This window comes from Natator depressus, chromosome 23, assembly GCF_965152275.1.
Source record: "Natator depressus isolate rNatDep1 chromosome 23, rNatDep2.hap1, whole genome shotgun sequence".
In the NCBI taxonomy this organism is placed as follows: domain Eukaryota; kingdom Metazoa; phylum Chordata; order Testudines; family Cheloniidae; genus Natator; species Natator depressus.
The window spans coordinates 21,242,090-21,259,730 of NC_134256.1; the positions used below are offsets into that span (position 1 = coordinate 21,242,090).

Below are 17,641 nucleotides of genomic sequence, written 5' to 3' on the forward strand. Positions count from 1 at the left end.
CTGGGGGGGGCAGTGACTCCCCGATGGGGGGGCTGGGCCAGGCTGCGGGGGAGAGTGACTCCCCGATGGGGGGGGCTGGGCTAGGGGGGTGACTCTCCCGTGTTGCGGGGGGATGGTGAGGTGCATTGTGGGAGGTGTCCTCTCTCGCAATGGACCAAAATGGGCACCCCCCCAATTTTTGCCACACTCAAAATGGCGTCTAGCGGGTGCCGGAGAGTTGCGCCTGCGTAGCCAGTGGCTGACACATTCAACATGGCCGTCAGGCGGGGTGACCCTACTACGCATGTGCGGTTGATATCAACTGGCTCGGTTGCCGCAATCAACGTGATACTCGTGGGCCACACCCAACATGGTTGACCTTCGGCGCATGCGCTTTGTTGTCCCCTCAGCGTGCCGCATTCGCTATGGCGGTGCCTCCTGTTGCGCATGAGTAGTCAGCGCACGGGGGCGCGCGTCTTCCGCCCCTCTCAATATGGCCGAGGCTTTGCACATGCGCTTTGATGTTTCTTGACCCCCCCCACCACGCGCGCCACACTCGCCATGGCGCCTTGTCGCGCGTGCGCTCTCCTCGCTCCCCGTGCCACGCTCAAGGTGGCGACAGGAAGCGCCCGGCTCCGGGTTGGCGCGTGGGGGCGGCGGCGGCCAATGGGAGGAGGGTTGGCATGGGAACGGGGGGTGGGGTTCAACTGTCACCGCCCCCCCGCCTGTGTTGGCGGGAGAGTCGGAGACTGACTGAGCGGGGGCCTGAGGTGAGCGGGGCCGGGCTGTTGGGGGGCAGCCATGGGGGGGCCATGGGGTTGAGGGGAGGTTGGGGGCAGCCATGGGGGGGAGGGAGGAGGAGGTGGTGGGGGCCGTGGGGGGTTGGGGGCAGCCATGGGGAGGGAGGGAGGAGGAGGTGGGAGCCATGGGGGCGAGGGGAGGTTGGGGGCAGCCATGGGGGTGGGGGGAAGGTTGGGGGGAGGGCAGAGGAGGTGGGGGCTATGGAGGGGAGGCTGGGGAGGCCATTGGGGTGGGGGACTATTGAGGGGGAGCCGTGGGAGCTATGGAGGGGTAGTGGGGGGCCATTGGGGGCAGGGGAAGGAGGTGAGGGCTAAGGGGGGGTGGGGAAGTTTGGAGGGAGCCATGGGGGGAGGAGGAGGAGGTGGTGAGGGCTATGGAGGGCTGATGGGAGGCCACTGGGGGTGTGGGGAGGCTGCTGGGGAGCCATGGGGGTGGTTGCGGCGACCATGGCGGGAGAGGGGAGGTTTTGGGGAGCCATGGAACGGGGAACGGGATTAGCAGTAGGGCAGGCAGTGGAGGGGAGGGAGGGCAATGGAAGGGGGGAACTATGGAGTAGGGCAGATTGGTGGTGGGGGGAGTTACCGGTTGGAGGATGTAGTTTGGTGGCTGGGATATAAACCAGGGGGTGACAGGAGGGGGGCTGGGCTGGCAATGATGGGGGGCAAGGCTGGGTGTGGGGCAGTGGGGGGATGGCTGGGGGGGAGAGCGACTGGGTATGAGGTGGGGCAGGCGACTGGGTGAAGGGTGGCCAAGGCTGGAGGGGTGGGGCGCACCCTGGGGAGGGTCTCCGTTCACGCCCTCTCCCTGCCCCCCACAGCCAGGATGGAGTTCAAGCGGAAGGCACCTGGGGTGGGGGCTGGCGGGGGGGACCCCGCCCCGGCGCCGCGGAAGCGGCCCAAGGGGGGCGACTGGGAGGACGACGGCCCCTCACACTTCGAGGAGGAGCTGGCCATGCTGGACGAGGTGGAGGCCGAGATCGCGCTGGAGATGAAGGAGTCTCAGCCGGCCCCCGACACGGTGCCCCTGGGTGAGGCGCGTTCTCTGCCCTGGCAGCGGGGAGCTGACCCCAGTGCAGTGCCGGGGAGCCTCAGTAGGGGGTGCTGTGCTGTGGGAGGGGGGCTTGTAGGGGGCGATGTGCTGCAGGGTGTGGAGCAGGCGGCTCGGGGGTGTTCTGCTGGGGGGAGAGGGGGCTCGGCAGGGGTGCCGTGGGGAGCAGGATGGGGGTGCAGCAGGGTTGGGGGCTTGGCGGGAGGCGCCATGAGGAGCCAGGGATGCTGTGCTGTGCTGCGTGGAGCAGGGGTGCTGCAGGGAGAGGGGCAGGAAGCAGGGCGCCGGGGAGGCGGGAATAGGGTGCTGCAGGGGGTGGGAAGTGGGGCGCTGTAGGCAGAAAATGGCTTGGCTGGGGGCGCCGCGAGTTAGGGACAGCTCAGCCCTGTCTCTGATGCCCATTTCCTTCCCCCTCAGGGAGCCTGATCTCTTCTGTGGGGAATCCCAAGTGGCAGAGGCCCCCGCCCCCCAGGATAAACCCCGCCCAGGACGTGCTGTGCTTCCAGCAGGTGGAGCTGGACTATTATGTGGGTGAGCCACCGTCGACCGCCCCCCCCCCCCCCGGAGCGGTGGGGGGCACTAGTGAGTTAGAGTGGGAGTGGGGGGGGAGCCATGACTTCTGGGTTCTCTCCCTGGCACTGGGAGGGGATGGGGGCCTGGTGGGTTAGAAGCAGAGGGTGAGGGGGAAGGGAGCCAGGATGCCTGGGTTCTTTCCCCAGCTCTGGGAGGGGAGGCGGGTCTAGTGGGTTAGAGTGGCTGGGGAAGGGGGCCTGGCAGACAGGACTCCTGGGTTCCTTTGCTGGTTCTGCCCTGGCTGTTCCTTTCCCTTCTGGAGTGGGGATTACGACCCCCGTTTCTTGCCGCCGACCCCCGTTTCCTGACCCCCGTTTCCTGCCTCCGCATGGCCAGGAGAGGGGCCCCCTGGCTCCAGTCTGGCTGGGCTGGTTAATCAGTGCCATTGGGTGAGGCTGCTTTGGAGAGGCACAATGGGGCCTGTCTGTCCCTGCTGTCACCCCAATGGGGGGGGGGGGGGAAGAGATGGCCTGGAATTCCCCTGGGACCTTCCAGTTCCCCACCCCCAGCTGGGGAGCCAGGGGGGCCCCTCGGGGCTGCTGGGCTGTTCCCTGACTGTGGGCCTGGCGCCACCCAGGTGGCTATGCTGGGGGTGGGAGGTTGGGGGGCTACGTCTCTGACCCTATCGCTCCCCCAGGTGTCCCCGTGCCAGGCATGCCTGGCGCCACCCAGGGCCCAGTGCCTGTTCTCCGGATGTTCGGCGTCACAGCGGCCGGGAACAGCGTCTGTTGCCACATCCATGGCTTCGCCCCCTACTTCTACGTGCCCGCCCCGGCCGGTGAGTGCCTCCTGGTGTGGGGAGGGGAGCGGGCAGTTGGCAGAGCCCCCCCGCTGACCCTCTGCCCCATCCCTGCCCCCAGGCTTCCAGCCCCAGCACCTGAGCGACTTCCAGCGGGAGCTGAACGGGGCCGTGCTGCGGGACCTGCGCTCCAACCGGGAGGGACTGAGCCGGGCCGTGCTGGCCGTGGAGATGTGCAGCAAGGAGAGTGAGTGTGGGAGGGGTTGGGGGGTGGACGGGTCTGGGATGGGGGGCAGGCTGTGGGCTTCACCCCAGTCATGGCTGCCGTGAGGGGTCCCTGGGCTTGGGGGGGGGGGTGGCTGGTGCCTGTCTGAGCTGACCCCCAGGAGTGTGGGGCTGGGAGGGGCGAGGGATGTGGGGGTTTGTGTGCGTGCGTGGTGGGGCTGGTGCTCATGTGGTGTCTCCCCCCCCCCCCCAGGCATGTACGGGTACCATGGGCAGCGCCGTCTGCCCTTTCTGAAGGTGACCCTGGCGCTGCCGCGGCTGGTGGCGCCCGCCAAGCGGCTGCTGGAGCAGGGGCTGCGTTGCGAGGGGCTGGGTGTGCTGGGCTACCCAGCCTACGAGGCCAACATCGACTTCGAGATCCGGTAGGGCCCCCGCGCCGCCTTCCCCCCCTGCTGCGCTGGGCCCCCGTCCTGGCCCCTCTGCTTCCTGCATTGGGATTGGTCCCTCCGCACTGGGTCCCAGATCCCCCCCACCCCCAGCACTGGGCCTTCCTCATCCGCCCCCTGTGTTGTGGTGGGGCCCCTTCTCCCTTCCCCCACCCCTCTGTATTGGGCTGGGCCCCCCAGTGCTGGCCCTGTGCTCCTTTGGCCCCACCCCTCTGCATTGGGGTGGGGCCCCTCAGGTTGGCCCCCCCATCCCAGTCCCCCCATGCTCCCCTCTGGCCCCTGTCTGCCCCATCTGCTCCCCGGCCTGTGTCCTGACCCCTCCCACAGGGTTGAGTCCTGTCCCCCTACCTCCCCCACCCGCTCACTCGCTCTCCCCACCCAGGTTCATGGTGGACCGGGACGTTGTGGGCTGTAACTGGATCGAGCTGCCCCCCGGCAAATACCGGCTGCGCCCCGAGCAGCTCATGGGGGAGCCCCCCAAGGAGCTGGCCAAGGTACCCCCATGGGGTGGATCTATGAGCGGGGGCGGGATCTCTGGAATGTGAGGGTGTCTCGGGCCTGGGTGTAGGGCACAGGGGGCTCATGGGGGTGGAGTTAGGGGTGGGGGTGCTGCAGCCAGGGTGGGAGGCTCTGTGATCAGGGTGGGTCCCTGTGGGGTGGGGGTCTCTCCCCAGCACTTGCGGGGCTATGGAAGGTTTGGGGTTTGAGGTGTGGGGGGCGCCGGTGGGCACAGTGTGGGGGATCATTGGGGTGGGGGTGGCAGTCCCTCCCAGCATGCATTGGGGTGGGGGTGCAGAACCCCCAGCTGACCTCCCTCTCTTCCCCCCCAAAGGCCTCGCTGTGCCAACTGGAGGCTGACGTGGGCTGGGCAGATTTCATCAGCCACCCCCCTGAGGGCGACTGGCAGGGCATCGCCCCACTGCGGGTGCTGAGCTTCGACATCGAGTGCGCCGGCCGCAAAGGTGGGGGGCAGCCCGGTGGCATCGGGGCAAGGGGGGCAGCTGGTGTGTGTGTGTGTGGAGGAAGCTGGGGAGGGGGCTGCCATGGATCCTTAGACTGGACCTCTTGGACTACAGCCCCCGTGGGCTTCGGCAAGCCAGTCCTGCTGAGTTGGCCCCCGGGGGTGGGGGAGCCATGCCCCCCTCACCCAGTCGGGGCGGCTGGTCCTGTGCCCAAGGCGTGGGTATGGGGCCCAGGCAGTGGGGCGCTGCCTGCCTTGCAGGCAGACAGGCCTCTGCCACCTGCTAGGAACCAACGCAGCACATGGGGAAACTGAGGCATGCACAGGCCTCGTCAAAATATTACAAAAAATTCCCACTGTGTCCCGGAGGGTGGGCAGCAGGAGATGAGGGTGGCTGCAGTGGGGGTGGAGGGACGAGTGAGCTGGAGGGCATGGTGGGTCCAGCCAGGCGCCTCCGCAGTCAGCAGCGAAAGAGGCACTGTCATCATTAGGGGCCAGAGTGAACACCGAGCTCCAGGCTCGCTGCAGACCCGCCCGCCTATCCACCGCCCCCTTCATCCCCAGGGATCTTCCCGGAGCCGGACAAGGACCCGGTGATCCAGGTGGCCAACATGGTGCTGCGGCAGGGCGAGCGCGACCCCTTCATCCGCAACGTCTTCACCCTGCAGAGCTGTGCCCCCATCGTGGGCTCCCAGGTGCTGTGCTACCAGCAGGAGGCCGAGCTGCTTAAGGTACTAGGGGTGGGAGTAGGGGGGCGTGGGGGGCACAGTGGGGAGCGGGTGGGGAAAGCCGGGGAACATGGGCCCAGGGTCTGTATCCCAGCGGTGGGGGAGGAACAAGAGGGGCCCGGAGCTGGGGGTCTCTGGGTGTCCCCTCTTAACCCCCCTTGTCTGTGGCAGGCCTGGGCGGAGTTTGTGCGGATCGTGGACCCCGATATCGTCACGGGCTACAACATCCAGAACTTCGACCTGCCCTATCTGCTGCAGCGTTCCCAGGCCCTCAAGGTAGCGGGGACCCTACCCCCATTGCCCCCTGACCCCTCCACTGGCCCCCAACAGCCCTTGCCCCCTCCCTGAGCTGCAAGGACCCCCCACCGACCTGTCCTATCTGCTGCAGCGCACGCAGGCCCTCAAGGTAATGGGGATCCCGCTCCTGAGCCTGCCTGACCCACAGCATGGGACTTCTCACCCACCTCCCAGCCAGTTCAGGGGGTCAGGGTTCCCCCGCACTCCCCAGAGCCAGGCACAGCCCGTGACAGTGCTGGGGGCGTTTCCTGGCCCTGCTTCACTCCCAATGTTCCCCAAGGAGAACAGAGCTGCCCCCTCCGGGCCTGACAACCCATCTCGCCCCCTTCCCCCACCCCCCTTCCGGCAGGTTGCCACCTTCCCCTTCCTAGGCCGCATCCTCGGGCGCAAATCCGTCATCCGGGACTCGTCCTTCCAGTCCAAGCAGATGGGGCGGCGGGAGAACAAGGTCATCAACATCGAGGGGCGCATCCAGTTCGACCTGCTGCAGGTGGGGCTGCGGGGCAGGGGCGAGGGGGGCTGGTTGGTGGGGCTGCGGGGTGGGGGTGAGGATGTCACGGCGGGGGTCACAGTCTGGGTGCTTGGGAACCGTGAAGGCAGTCAAGGCTCGGCTTCGGCCCCTCGTGGGTCTGACCGTGGCGCGTCCAGCACCCCATGAGCTCCCCGTGGTGAGCCCACCCAGATGGAACCCCTGGGGAAGCCTCACCCTGCCCCCAAAGGGCCCTGCCCCGCAGCCAGCCGGGACTCCCAGCCAGCAGGTAACACAGCCTAGGGCAGAGCTGGTGAGCATGGACAGCAAAGTTGGGGGGACCCAGAGCATGGAGCCCTGGACTTCTTCTCCCCCCCCACCTCCCCCCCAGTCCCAAACCAGGAGACTGACCCCTTCCCGCAGCCCAGCCCTAGACCTGCCCAGTGCCCCTCTGTCCGGGACTCACGGGACGCGTGCTCTCTCGGCTCCGTACGGTCCCTGGGGGGAACCCCCTTCAGTGCGACAGCCCTTCTCAGGGGTCTACTTTCTCAGGGGTTAAGCCCCTCGGCCTCCTGGAACCGCATCTCTCTGAGCCTTAGGACACCTGTCTCTGCTGTGGGCCCCCGCAGGGAGTCCCTTCGCTCCAGGGCCTCCACCCCCAGAGAGAATAATGCCCCCCTGTTCTCTAGCCCCGAGGGACTCTCAGCCAGCGTAAAACAGGAGGGTTTATTGAGCATCTGATAAACTTTCCAGGCCTCAGGCCTGGCCTCCCTCAGCACAGCACATCTAGGTCTCTCCTGCGGCGAGGGGGGGGCTCTGCCTGCTCCTCTCCTCAGTCCAGAGCCCCCCTGCTTCCAGCCGATCATCCTGTCTCATCTCCCCCAACGGCTCCTCCCCCGTCCTTTGTCCCAGGTAAATGAGTCGCAGGGGCCCTCTCTCTCCTGTCCTTTGTTTCCCTCTGGCTGGAACCGGTTGGTCAGGTCACCGGGTTCCTCTCTCCTCAGCCCTTTGTCCCTTTCCTGGGCCAGCAGGCCACCTGGTCTCTTTGTTCTCCAGCTCTTCCCCCCCCCCGCCCCCCCCATCCGGATTCTTGCAGAGGATGGGCCGGACCATGACTTGCCAGGCTACAGAGTGTCGGGCTATTGTCTGTGTCCAGGCAGCGCTATCCTACCTGCCCTCTGGGGGTCGCTGCACTGCTCACACGCTCTTGTCCCACCACCTAGATACTTGGGTAACACAGGGGAACACATGCATCCGATGCAGTGAGCTGCAGCTCACAAAAGCTTGTGCTCAAATAAATTGGTTAGTCTCTAAGGTGCCACAAGTCCTCCTGTTCTTTTTGCGAATACAGACTAACACGGCTGTTACTCTGAAACGGGAAACTGAGGCACACATACACAATATTCAGAGAAAACATTAAGAACAGTCTCGTTTCATCACAGAGACGCTGGGTGGGGGCTGCAGGATGGGAGCGAGGGGGGGCAAGGGCTGCATGTCGGGAGTGAGGGGCACTGGGGGTCTCATTGTCCTGCCCCCCCCCCCCCCCCGCAGGTGCTGTTGCGTGAGTTCAAGCTGCGCTCGTACACCCTGAACGCCGTCAGCTTCCACTTCCTGCAGGAGCAGAAGGAGGATGTGCAGCACTCCATCATCACTGACCTGCAGGTGAGGGCGGGGCCTTGGCACGCCCCGCCTCTGTGTGGGATAGGCCCCTTCCCACCCGATGGGACCCCCGTGTGCTTCCCACACCTGGCCTGGCTCGGCCCTGTCTCCCTGGCCTGTGCCGTGTCCTCCCAGCCTGGCGTGGGCCCGGCCTGGCCCCCCCTGCTGGGGATCCCTCCCCACGGGCTCCTCCCCAGCCCCCCGACACCGTGTCCTGTCCCCCCAGAACGGGTCGGAGCAGACACGCCGGCGCCTGGCCGTGTACTGCCTGAAGGACGCCTACCTGCCGCTGCGCCTGCTGGAGAAGCTGATGTGTGTCATCAACTACATGGAGATGGCGCGGGTCACCGGGGTGCCGCTGGGCTACCTGCTGTCCCGGGGCCAGCAGGTCAAGGTGGTGTCGCAGCTGTTGCGCCAGGTGAGGGGGGGCCCAGGGTGTGGGGGGCTCCCGGGCTTGCTCGGCTCCGTATGGCCCCTGGGAGGAGCCCCCGTCGGTGCAACGCTGCCTCCTGGGGCTGCTCTCGTTCTCGGGGGTCCAGCACTGGGCCCCGCCACCTCCTGGGGCCACAGCTCTGAGCCCCCTGCACGTGGCTTTGCTGTGGGCCCCTTGGGGGTCCCCTCGCTCTGGCCCCCTGGGGCTGCCCCCAGAGGGAGCAGCCCCTCCCTCCCCTGGGCTCCAACCCGCAGGGACCCTCAGCCAGTGCAAACAGGGGTTATTGTACGTCCCACCCCAGCCCAGGCAGCTTTCAGGGGTCCGGCCCCATGTCCCAGCCCCGGCCAGCTGAGTCTGTCCCGCCCCATGGGCTCCAGCCGGGTCCGTGTCCCCAGCCCAGTCGCCCCTTCCAGCCGGGTCCGTGTCCCCTCCCCACAACCACCTCCTTTGTCTTCAGTCCCAGGTGAACAGATCATCTGGGCCCCCTCCTCCATCCTTTGTCCCTCCACTGGCCCGACCCAGCTGCTCCCAAGCTGGGCTGGGCCTCCCGGGCACCAGTCGCTGGGTCCCCCATCTGCAGGCCGTTGCTGGGGTCCCGGCTGCGGGGTGAGGTCACACCTGGCCCCCTGCAGCAGCAACCCCCATCTGCCGCCCCCCGTTACACACCCAGCGCACAGAGAAACTGAGGCACGCATCGTGTTCATGCACCGCACTAAGGAAATTCCCTGCTTTGCCCCAGGGCGGCTCCTGCCCAGGCAGGGGAGGGGGCTAGAAGGGGTGACCCCCAACCTGTTGTGTGTGGGGGGAACCTGAGGGGGTTGGGGATCCTGTGGCTGGACCCCCCCACACACACTGGGCCCTGATGCCCCCGCTCCCTACAGGCCATGAAGCAGGACCTGGTGATGCCCGTGGTGAAGTCAGAGGGGGGCGAGGACTATGCTGGTGCCACAGTCATTGAGCCTCAGAAGGGGTGAGTGGGGGGGGGGGCAGTGGGGGGAAGGTAATGATCTGGGGGGGGGGTTGGGATGAGCTGGGGGCAGGGGTGGGGTCCCCATGGGGAATGGTGCTGGGAGGGTCTCGGGGGGGGGGGGTGCTGGCACCAGGAGAAAGTGACCTCCCCCCTCCCCCCAGGTACTACGATGTGCCCATCGCCACCCTGGATTTCTCCTCCCTGTACCCCTCCATCATGATGGCTCACAACCTGTGCTACACCACGCTGCTGCAGCAAGGGGCGCCGGAGCGCTATGGGTGAGGGGGGCAGGGGAAATGGGCCCCTGTGCTCCATGGGGGAGGCGGTGAGGGGAAGGGGGCTGGGCAGTGGGGGAGGTGGAAGGGGCTCTGTGCTCCATGTGGGGGGCTGGGCTGCATGGGAGGGGCAGTGTGGGAGATGCAGGAGGCTGGGTTGTGGGGACGGGAAGTGGGGGGCCCTATGCTAAATGGGGGGAGGGGCTGTGCCCCAGGGGGAGGGGGAGCAGGGTAGAGATGGAGACCCCCCCCCCACACACACACACACCAGCTCTGGGGGGGGGCTGAGACAGAGAAGAGCTGGGGTCACCCCCCAGGCACTGTCTGGGCTTGGGTTAAGTGCAGCCCTTCTGTGGGGGGGAAGGGATGGGATGGTGGGAGGCGCCAGGGGTGTCCCTGAGCCCCCCCGGCCCTGCTATCTCCACCCGCAGGCTGTCCCCCGAGGAGTTCATCCGCACCCCCACGGGCGACCTCTTTGTCAAGGCCTCTGTGCGCAAGGGGCTGCTCCCTGAGATCCTGGAGAACCTGCTGGCTGCCCGCAAGAGGTAATGGGGGGGCCCTGAGTGGAGTGGGGGTTTGAGCCCCCCTCGCGGCTGCGAGGGGCAGGAGGTGTTGGGAAGGTGGCCAGGTGGGGTGGGGGGGAGGATGGGGGTTGCGTGGGGGGGGACGGACGGGCTTCGCAGGGACTCGGGATGGGGCCCCCCCATGCTGATGGCACTGACCACTCCCCGGGCACAGGGCCAAGGCGGAGCTGCAGCAGGAGACCGACCCCTTCAAGCGGCAGGTGCTGGATGGCCGGCAGCTGGCGCTCAAGATCAGCGCCAACTCGGTGTACGGCTTCACCGGCGCCCAGGTGGGCAAGCTGCCCTGCCTGGAGATCTCCCAGGTGAGCCGGGGGGGGGGGGGAGGGGTCGCTGGGCTCAGGGGGGATTTCCCAGGTGGGGCTGGCACTGCTGCCCCATTGTCTGGCTGGCTGGGGGGACTCAGGGACTTTCTGTGCCCAGCCCCGCTCCAGGGGCTTCCCTGGCACTTCCTCAATCCGCCCCCAGCCCGGGCAGGGTCGGAGCCGCTGCCGCTCCCCAGCATTGCTCCTGCCCCGGGGTTTCCGAATGCCAGGCTGCGAGACGTCGACGGCTGGCAGCTCTGCCCACCTCCACCAGCCACCTCTGGGGTGGGGCGCGGGGGCTGGGTCCATGGGGGCCCCTCGCCCAGTGCTGGGATGTGGCCCCTCTGGGCTGGGGCGCCCCTCGCCCGGTGCTGGGACGTGGCTCCTCTGGGCTGGGGCGTGGGGGCTGGGTCCATGGGGGCCCCTCACCCGGTGCTGAGCTTTGGGGTAGAAAGTTTCCAGTGCCCAGCGCTTCCTACTGACCCCCTGCTCACCCCCTTGCAGCCCAGCTGCCCTAGCGCCACCCTGGGGCATTGGGGCCAGGCCCCTGGCCCGACAGAGTACCCCCAACTGAGCCTGTGGGTCACCTGCCCCTGCACTGGCCTATCCCTGCTCCGCTCGGGGCTGGGCGTGCGGCTGGACAGCACCACCCGCCCTGCTTCCTGTGGGTACCGCTGCTCTGTGCGGCCGGGGCGGGGGCTGGCACCAGGACAGGAGCCTTTTGTGTCTGTCAGGCCAGGCTGTGCGCCACTCGCATGGGCAGGGCCGGGCTAGGGGTCAGGAGTGAGGGGCACCAGCAGAGCTCGGGGGCAGGGCCGGGCTAGCAGGGGGCTGCGGGTCGGGAGAGGGGCACCGGCAGGGCTGGGGGCTGCGGGTCGGGGGAGAGGGGCAGCGGCAGGGCCGGGCTAACAGGGGGCTGTGGGTCGGGGGAGAGGCATTGGCAGAACTGGGTGGGGGGCAGGGCTGGGCTGCGGGTTGGGAGTGAGGGGCACCGGCAGGGCTGGGGGGAGCGCTTGCAGTCTCTCCGTGGTAGGAGGGGTCCCCACCTGCTAACCCCATTACCCCTGATTCTCCCACCCCCACCCCTAGAGCGTGACGGGTTTTGGGCGCCAGATGATTGAGAAAACAAAGCAACTGGTGGAGTCGAAATACACCATGGCCAACGGGTACAGCGCCGATGCCAAGGTGAGGGGCAGGGCTCAGGCCAAGGTAGGGGGGATGGGCTGGCTGATGGGGGGCTGGGTCTCTTCCCCCCGCCCCCCAGGTGGTGTACAGGGACACGGGCTGGGTTGGGGGGGCAGGTTTCTCTAACCCCGTCTGCCCCCCCAAGGTGGTGTACGGGGACACAGACTCGGTGATGTGTCGTCTGGGGGTGCCCTCGGTGGCCGAGGCCATGCGGATCGGGCGGGAAGCGGCCACCTGGGTCTCCGGCCACTTCCCGCCTCCCATCAAGCTGGAGTTTGAGAAGGTGAGTGGGGTCGGGGGTTGTGATGGGGGGGGCGCCTTGTCTAACCCCCCACCACACAGAGTGCAGCCCCCTGGGGGACCAGGAGCCCAGGGCTGGATCTGTGCATGGCCCTCAGGGGGCCGGGTTGGCACTGGTGGGGCTCGGCGGGTATGGGGGGAGCAGGGCTCTGCAGTGGGGGGGAGGGGCTGGATTCCAGCCCCTCACCCCCCCATTGCCCCCCAGGTGTATTTCCCCTACCTGCTGATCAACAAGAAGCGCTATGCCGGGCTGTACTTCTCCTCCAGCGCCGCCACCCACGACAAGATGGACTGCAAGGGCATCGAGACCGTGCGGCGCGACAACTGCCCCCTGGTGGCCAACCTCATCAACACCTGCCTGCAGAAACTGCTCATCGACAGGTGGGGCCGGGAGAGAACCCAGGAGTCCTGGCTCCCCGAGCCCCCTGCTCTAACCACTACACCCCACTCCCTTCCCAGAGCTGGGGGGAGAACCCAGGAGTCCTGGCTCCCTGCCCCCCTGCTCTAACCCCAAACCCCTCCCCCCCCCCCCCCAGTTGCTGGGGGGGAACCCAGGCGTCCTGCTCTGACTGGGGTGTCTCCGTCAGGGACCCGACGGGCGCCGTGGCCCATGCCAAGGAGGTGATCTCGGACCTGCTGTGTAACCGGGTGGACATCTCCCAGCTGGTCATCACCAAGGAGCTGACCCGCACAGCCCACGAGTACGCTGGCCACCAGGCCCACGTGGAGCTGGCCGAGAGGTGAGGGGACATTGGGGGGTAGCGGGGGACCCCCCAGGGCCAGGCGGGACCCAGCAGGCGGGTGCTACCCCGGTGCTGGGCCTCGCTGGGTCCCCGGCTCAGCTGCTGTGGCCCTGGCCCTGCAGCTGAGCTCCCTGGGGGGGGGCGGCGAGGCGTGACCCAGGGGAAAGGCAGAAATAGCCACCCCGGCCCACCTGCGCCAGCCCCACCCCCTGGAAACAGCCCCCCCGCCTGGGACTTCCTGTGGCCTCCGCAGCATCGCCGGGGCGGGGCAGCACCAAACGGCTCCCAACCCTCCCACCGCTAGCCCAGCCAGTGCCCCTCACTCCCGACCCGCAGCCCCCTGCTAGCCCGGCCCTGGGCCACCCCCCAGCCCTGCCGGTGCCCCTCACTCCCGACCCGCAGCCCCTGCTAGCCCGGCCCTGGGCTCCCCCCACCAAGTCTCTTTCATTAGGCTTGTTCCCTGCTTCTCAACTAGTGGGTGTCTGGAAAGAGTCGGGGGCTGGGGGCGCCGGGCAGGGGGACGTGCAGGCCCGGGGTTTCTTCCATCCTGACTCTGCTCAAAGGAAATATGCTAATAGCAGTTGTTAAAATAACCCGTTTCGTTAGTGAAACCCTCCCCCCCCTCCCAGCCCCGAACCCCCCCAGCCCGGCCGGCGCCCCTCGCTCCCGACCCGCAGCCCCCTGCTAACAGCCCCGGACCACCACCCCAGCCCGGCCGGCGCCCCTCGCTCCCGACCCGCAGCCCCCTGCTAACAGCCCCGGACCACCACCCCCAGCCCGGCCGGCGCCCCTCGCTCCTGACCTGCAGCCCCTGCTAACAGCCCCGGACCCCCCCAGCCCGGCCGGCGCCCCTCGCTCCTGACCCGCAGCCCCTGCTAACAGCCCCGGACCCCCCCAGCCCGGCCGGCGCCCCTCGTTCCCGACCCGCAGCCCCTGCTCGCCCAGCCCGGGTCCTGCTCTCACCCCCAATCTCCGCAGGATGCGGCGGCGAGATCCGGGCAGCGCCCCCAGCCTGGGCGACCGCGTCCCCTACGTCATCGTGAGCGCGGCCAAGGGGGTGGCGGCCTACATGAAATCGGAGGTGAGTGGGGCTGGGGGGGGGGGGCGTTGCCAGATGGTTTGGGGGGGGTCCCTGTGGCCCCCCTGCTCTGACCGCCCCCCCCCACGCCTCCCGCAGGACCCCATCTACGTGCTGGAGAACAACATGCCGATCGACACCCAGTACTACCTGGAGCAGCAGCTGGCCAAGCCCCTGCTGCGCGTCTTCGAGCCCATCCTGGGCGAGGGCCGGGCCGAGAGCGTCCTGCTGAGTGAGTGACCCCCCCACCGCCGGGGGCGCTGGGCCCCCCGACCCCTGTGCCGGGGGCGCCCTCGGGACCCCACTGAGCCCCTGCCTGGCCCCCCGCTCGGCCCCCTCCCTGGTTTCCCTCACTGACCCCCTCCCCAGGGCGTGCTTGGGCCCCCCAGGGGCGCGCTCAGCTCCCTCCCTGAGCATTGGGGGGCCCGGACGTGACCCGTCTTTCCCCACAGGAGGGGAGCACACGCGCTGCAAAACCGTCCTGACCTCCCGGGTCGGGGGGCTCATGGCCTTCGCCACCAAACGCAGCACCTGCCTTGGCTGCCGCGCCAGCCTGCCCCACCACGGTGAGTCCGTACCCCCCCGTGTCCCCTGCCCCACCGCGGTGAGTCTGTACCCCCACATCCCCTACCCCACCGTGGTGAGTGACCCCCAGGTACCCCCACGTCCCCTGCCCCCCCACGGTGAGTCCGTACCCCCCCGTGTACCCCCACGTCCCCTGCCCCACCGCGGTGAGTGACCCCCAGGTACCTCCACGTCCCCTGACCCACCACGATGAGTCGGTACCCCCCCAGGTACCCCCTACGTCCCCCTGTGCACCCCTGCCCCACTATGGTGAGTGGCCCCCCCATGTCCCCCCACACATGTCCCTTGCCCCACCATGGTGACCCTCTCCATGACCCTCTTCCCCATGCCAAGTTAACCCCCCAGCCTGCCGAGCCCCCGCTGCCTCCCCTGCCCCCATGAGAGCATGTGATACCCCTCCCCCACATCCCTGCCCGGGTGGGGTGGGCGGGGAGCTGGTGGTTCCGGGCCAGCGGGTGGCGCAAGATCCTGCGGGGCGGGGGGTGTCTCCAGGGTTTTGTAACCGGAGAAAAGCCCCGGGCCAGGTTCTCCAAACTCCCCTGCTGCCCCGCTGGGGGACCCCACCCCAAGCCTGAGTCCCACTGGGAACCCCCTGCCCCCCTCCCCCGGGTGACCTCTGAGTCCTGCCGGGGGATCCTGAGCCCCCCTGCCCCCCAGGTAACATCTGAGTCCCGCCCCTCCCACCGGGGGCAGAGCTGGGAGGGTGCTCAGGGGTGCGGTCCAGGGATGGGGAGCTAGTGGGAGCCCCAGGGTCAATGGGGAGGGGTTGGGTCAAGGGGGGCCCCGGAGGGTGGGTTGCTGACGTGTCTCCCCACAGGCGCGGTGTGTAAGTTCTGCGTGGGGCACCAGTCGGAGCTGTACCAGAAGGAGGTGAGCTGGGGGGACGTGTGGGTCTCACCATGGCCAGGGGGGTGGGGGCGCCAAACATGCTGTGGGGCTGGGACGGATGCGCGTCTGGGGGTTAAAGTACAGGGGCGGGGGCTTGGAGCCTGGATGCCTGGTTTCTCTCCCTGGCTCTGGGAGGGGAGTGGGGGCTGGTGGCTAGAGCGGGGGGGGGGGGGGGGCTGGGAGCTAGGACTCCTGGGTCTGTGCCAGCCTTGAGGTGAAGGCTTCAGGCCCAGCCCCTGTTCTGAGGTGGGGGGGCTGCGTGTTGGGGGAGATGCTGTGTCTAACCCCCCCAATCGGATCCCCCCCAGATCTCTCATCTCTCGGGGCTGGAGGAGAAGTTCTCCCGTCTCTGGACCCAGTGTCAGCGCTGTCAGGGCAGCCTCCACGAAGATGTCCTGTGCACCAGGTACGGCCCCGCCCATCGGGGGGCAGGCGGGAGGCAGGGCTGGCCAGGTCCTTGGGAGCAGGCAGGGCTGGTCAGGGGGCTGGCTAGGCTGGGAGTGGGGCAGGCGGGTACCGGGGGCGGGGGGGCTGGGCAGGCAGGGCTGCTCAGGGGCTGGCTAGGCTGGGAGTGGGGCAGGCCAGGCCCTGGGGGGCAGACAGGGATGGTCGTGGGGCAGGCGGGTACCGGGGGGGACAACTGGTCAGGCCCGGGGGGCAGGCAGGTACTGGGTGCTGGCCAGGCTGGGAGTGGGGCAGGCGGGTACTGGGTGGGGCAGGTCAGGTCCTGGGGGGCAGGCAGGGATGATCGGGGGGCTGGCCAGGCCGGGAGTGGAGCAGGCAGGTCCTGGGGGGCAGGCAGGGATGGTCAGGGGGCTGGCCAGGCCAGGCCAGGAGTGGGGCAGGCGGGTGCCTTGCTCCCAGCCCCTCCCTCGGGGCAGTCGGTTCCCACGGGAGCCAGGGCTGAAATATGGTTTTATGCCCGGCCCCCCCGCCCCCCCATGGCGTTTACAGCCGCTTATCGGGCTGCGGTAAACAGCCGGCTCCCACGGGGGGGGCCGGGGGGTGGGAACGCCGGGCCCCGGGGCCGCTGATTGCCCCGGCTGGCGTCTTTATGGCCCTATAAATCCAGCACCTGCTGCTGCGGCCTCCCCCGCCACCCCCCCCACGCTGCTGGGGGCAGGGCTCAGTTCACCCCAAGCACCCCAAAAATCTCTGGGCTCCCTCCTCGGGTCCCCCTTCTGCACTGAGCCCCCGCACTCCCGGCCCCAAGCCCCCGTTTGTCTCTGCTGCCCCCTGTCATCGCCGTTTCCCCCCCCCGACCCCGTCTTCTCCCATATCCCCACCCCCAGCCAGGACTGTCCCCCATCTCCCCCCACACACTGACCCCCCTCTTCTCTCATCCCCCCACAGCCGGGACTGCCCCATCTTCTACATGCGCAAGAAGGTGCAGAAAGACCTGGATGACCAGGAGCGGCTGGTGGCGCGATTCGGGCCCCCCACGTGGTGACCGGGGGCCCCCCGCTGGCAGGGGGGCAGGACACGGGGGCTCAGCCCCTCCCTCACCAAGGGTCGTTCCACCGGGGTGGTGGGCTGGGGGGGCCATTGGGAGCTTTGTAATTTTGTATTTTCTACCGGGAATAAAGACTCTTCTTTTCAATGCTGGGAACTTCTCCTGGTTTATGGGGCATCAGGACTCCTGGGTTCCCTCCCCAGTTCTGGGAGGGGAGGGAGGGGCTAGTGGTTAGAACAGGAGGCTGAGAGCCAGGACTCCGGGGTTCTCTCCCTGGCTCTGGGAAGAGGGTGGGGGCTACTGGTTAGGGCAGGGGTGGCAGGGAGCCAGGACTCCTGGGTTCACTCTCTGGACTCTGCCCGAGCCCCTCCCCCATACCATGAGGAGGGTGAAGCCCCACAGGGAATCTGGGAACCCAGCTTCCCCCCTCACCCCCTCTGCCTGCAGCTGGCTGTCAGCCTGCCCCTAGCATCCCCCCGGCTCCGGGGCTGCTGGAGAAAGTGGGGGTCGCTGGGCGTTCTGGAGAGAAGGGGGGAGCTCCTCACTTCCCCCTCCTTCCCTGCCCAGGCTGCAGCAACGGGCTCACCCATGCCCCTCAGCAGCCCCCCCACATGCCGGATGCAACGTGATGTTGGGGGGAGATAAGGGGCGGCCGATTAAAAGCTCCTTTCGCAAGTGATTCACGTGGACTCACGAGGGGGGCTGAGCTCATGGGAGATGCAGCCACCTCTGGGGTGGGGTGCGGGGCTGGGTATATGGGGACCCCTTGCCCCGGTCCTGGGATGCGGCGCCTCGGGTGGGGCGTGGGGGGCTGGTTACACAGCTGTTTGGGACAGGAAGTGAAGGAGAATCCCACATCCTGGTATCACCCCAGTCCCCAGAGCTGGGGTTCAGCTGGAAGTAGGGGGGGCAGGGCCAGGC

General features: G+C 68.3%; 1 protein-coding gene across 1 annotated transcript; it reads left to right on the top strand.

Moving 5' to 3' along the window:
- Nucleotides 1–349: 349 nt before the first annotated feature.
- POLD1 (DNA polymerase delta 1, catalytic subunit) lies at nt 350–16,841 on the top strand. Its single transcript, XM_074937440.1, has 27 exons — nt 350–410; nt 1,598–1,807; nt 2,245–2,358; nt 3,038–3,178; nt 3,261–3,386; nt 3,618–3,786; nt 4,193–4,304; nt 4,643–4,772; nt 5,336–5,502; nt 5,671–5,775; nt 6,146–6,286; nt 7,817–7,927; nt 8,151–8,342; nt 9,239–9,327; nt 9,489–9,605; nt 10,034–10,147; nt 10,341–10,488; nt 11,578–11,673; nt 11,819–11,956; nt 12,179–12,354; nt 12,561–12,713; nt 13,695–13,797; nt 13,894–14,026; nt 14,247–14,360; nt 15,197–15,249; nt 15,576–15,673; nt 16,621–16,841. Exons 1-27 carry the CDS (start codon nt 350–352, stop codon nt 16,715–16,717), a joined length of 3,408 nt encoding a protein of 1,135 aa, XP_074793541.1. The 3' UTR covers nt 16,718–16,841.
- The last annotated feature ends 800 nt before the right edge of the window (nt 16,842–17,641 follow it).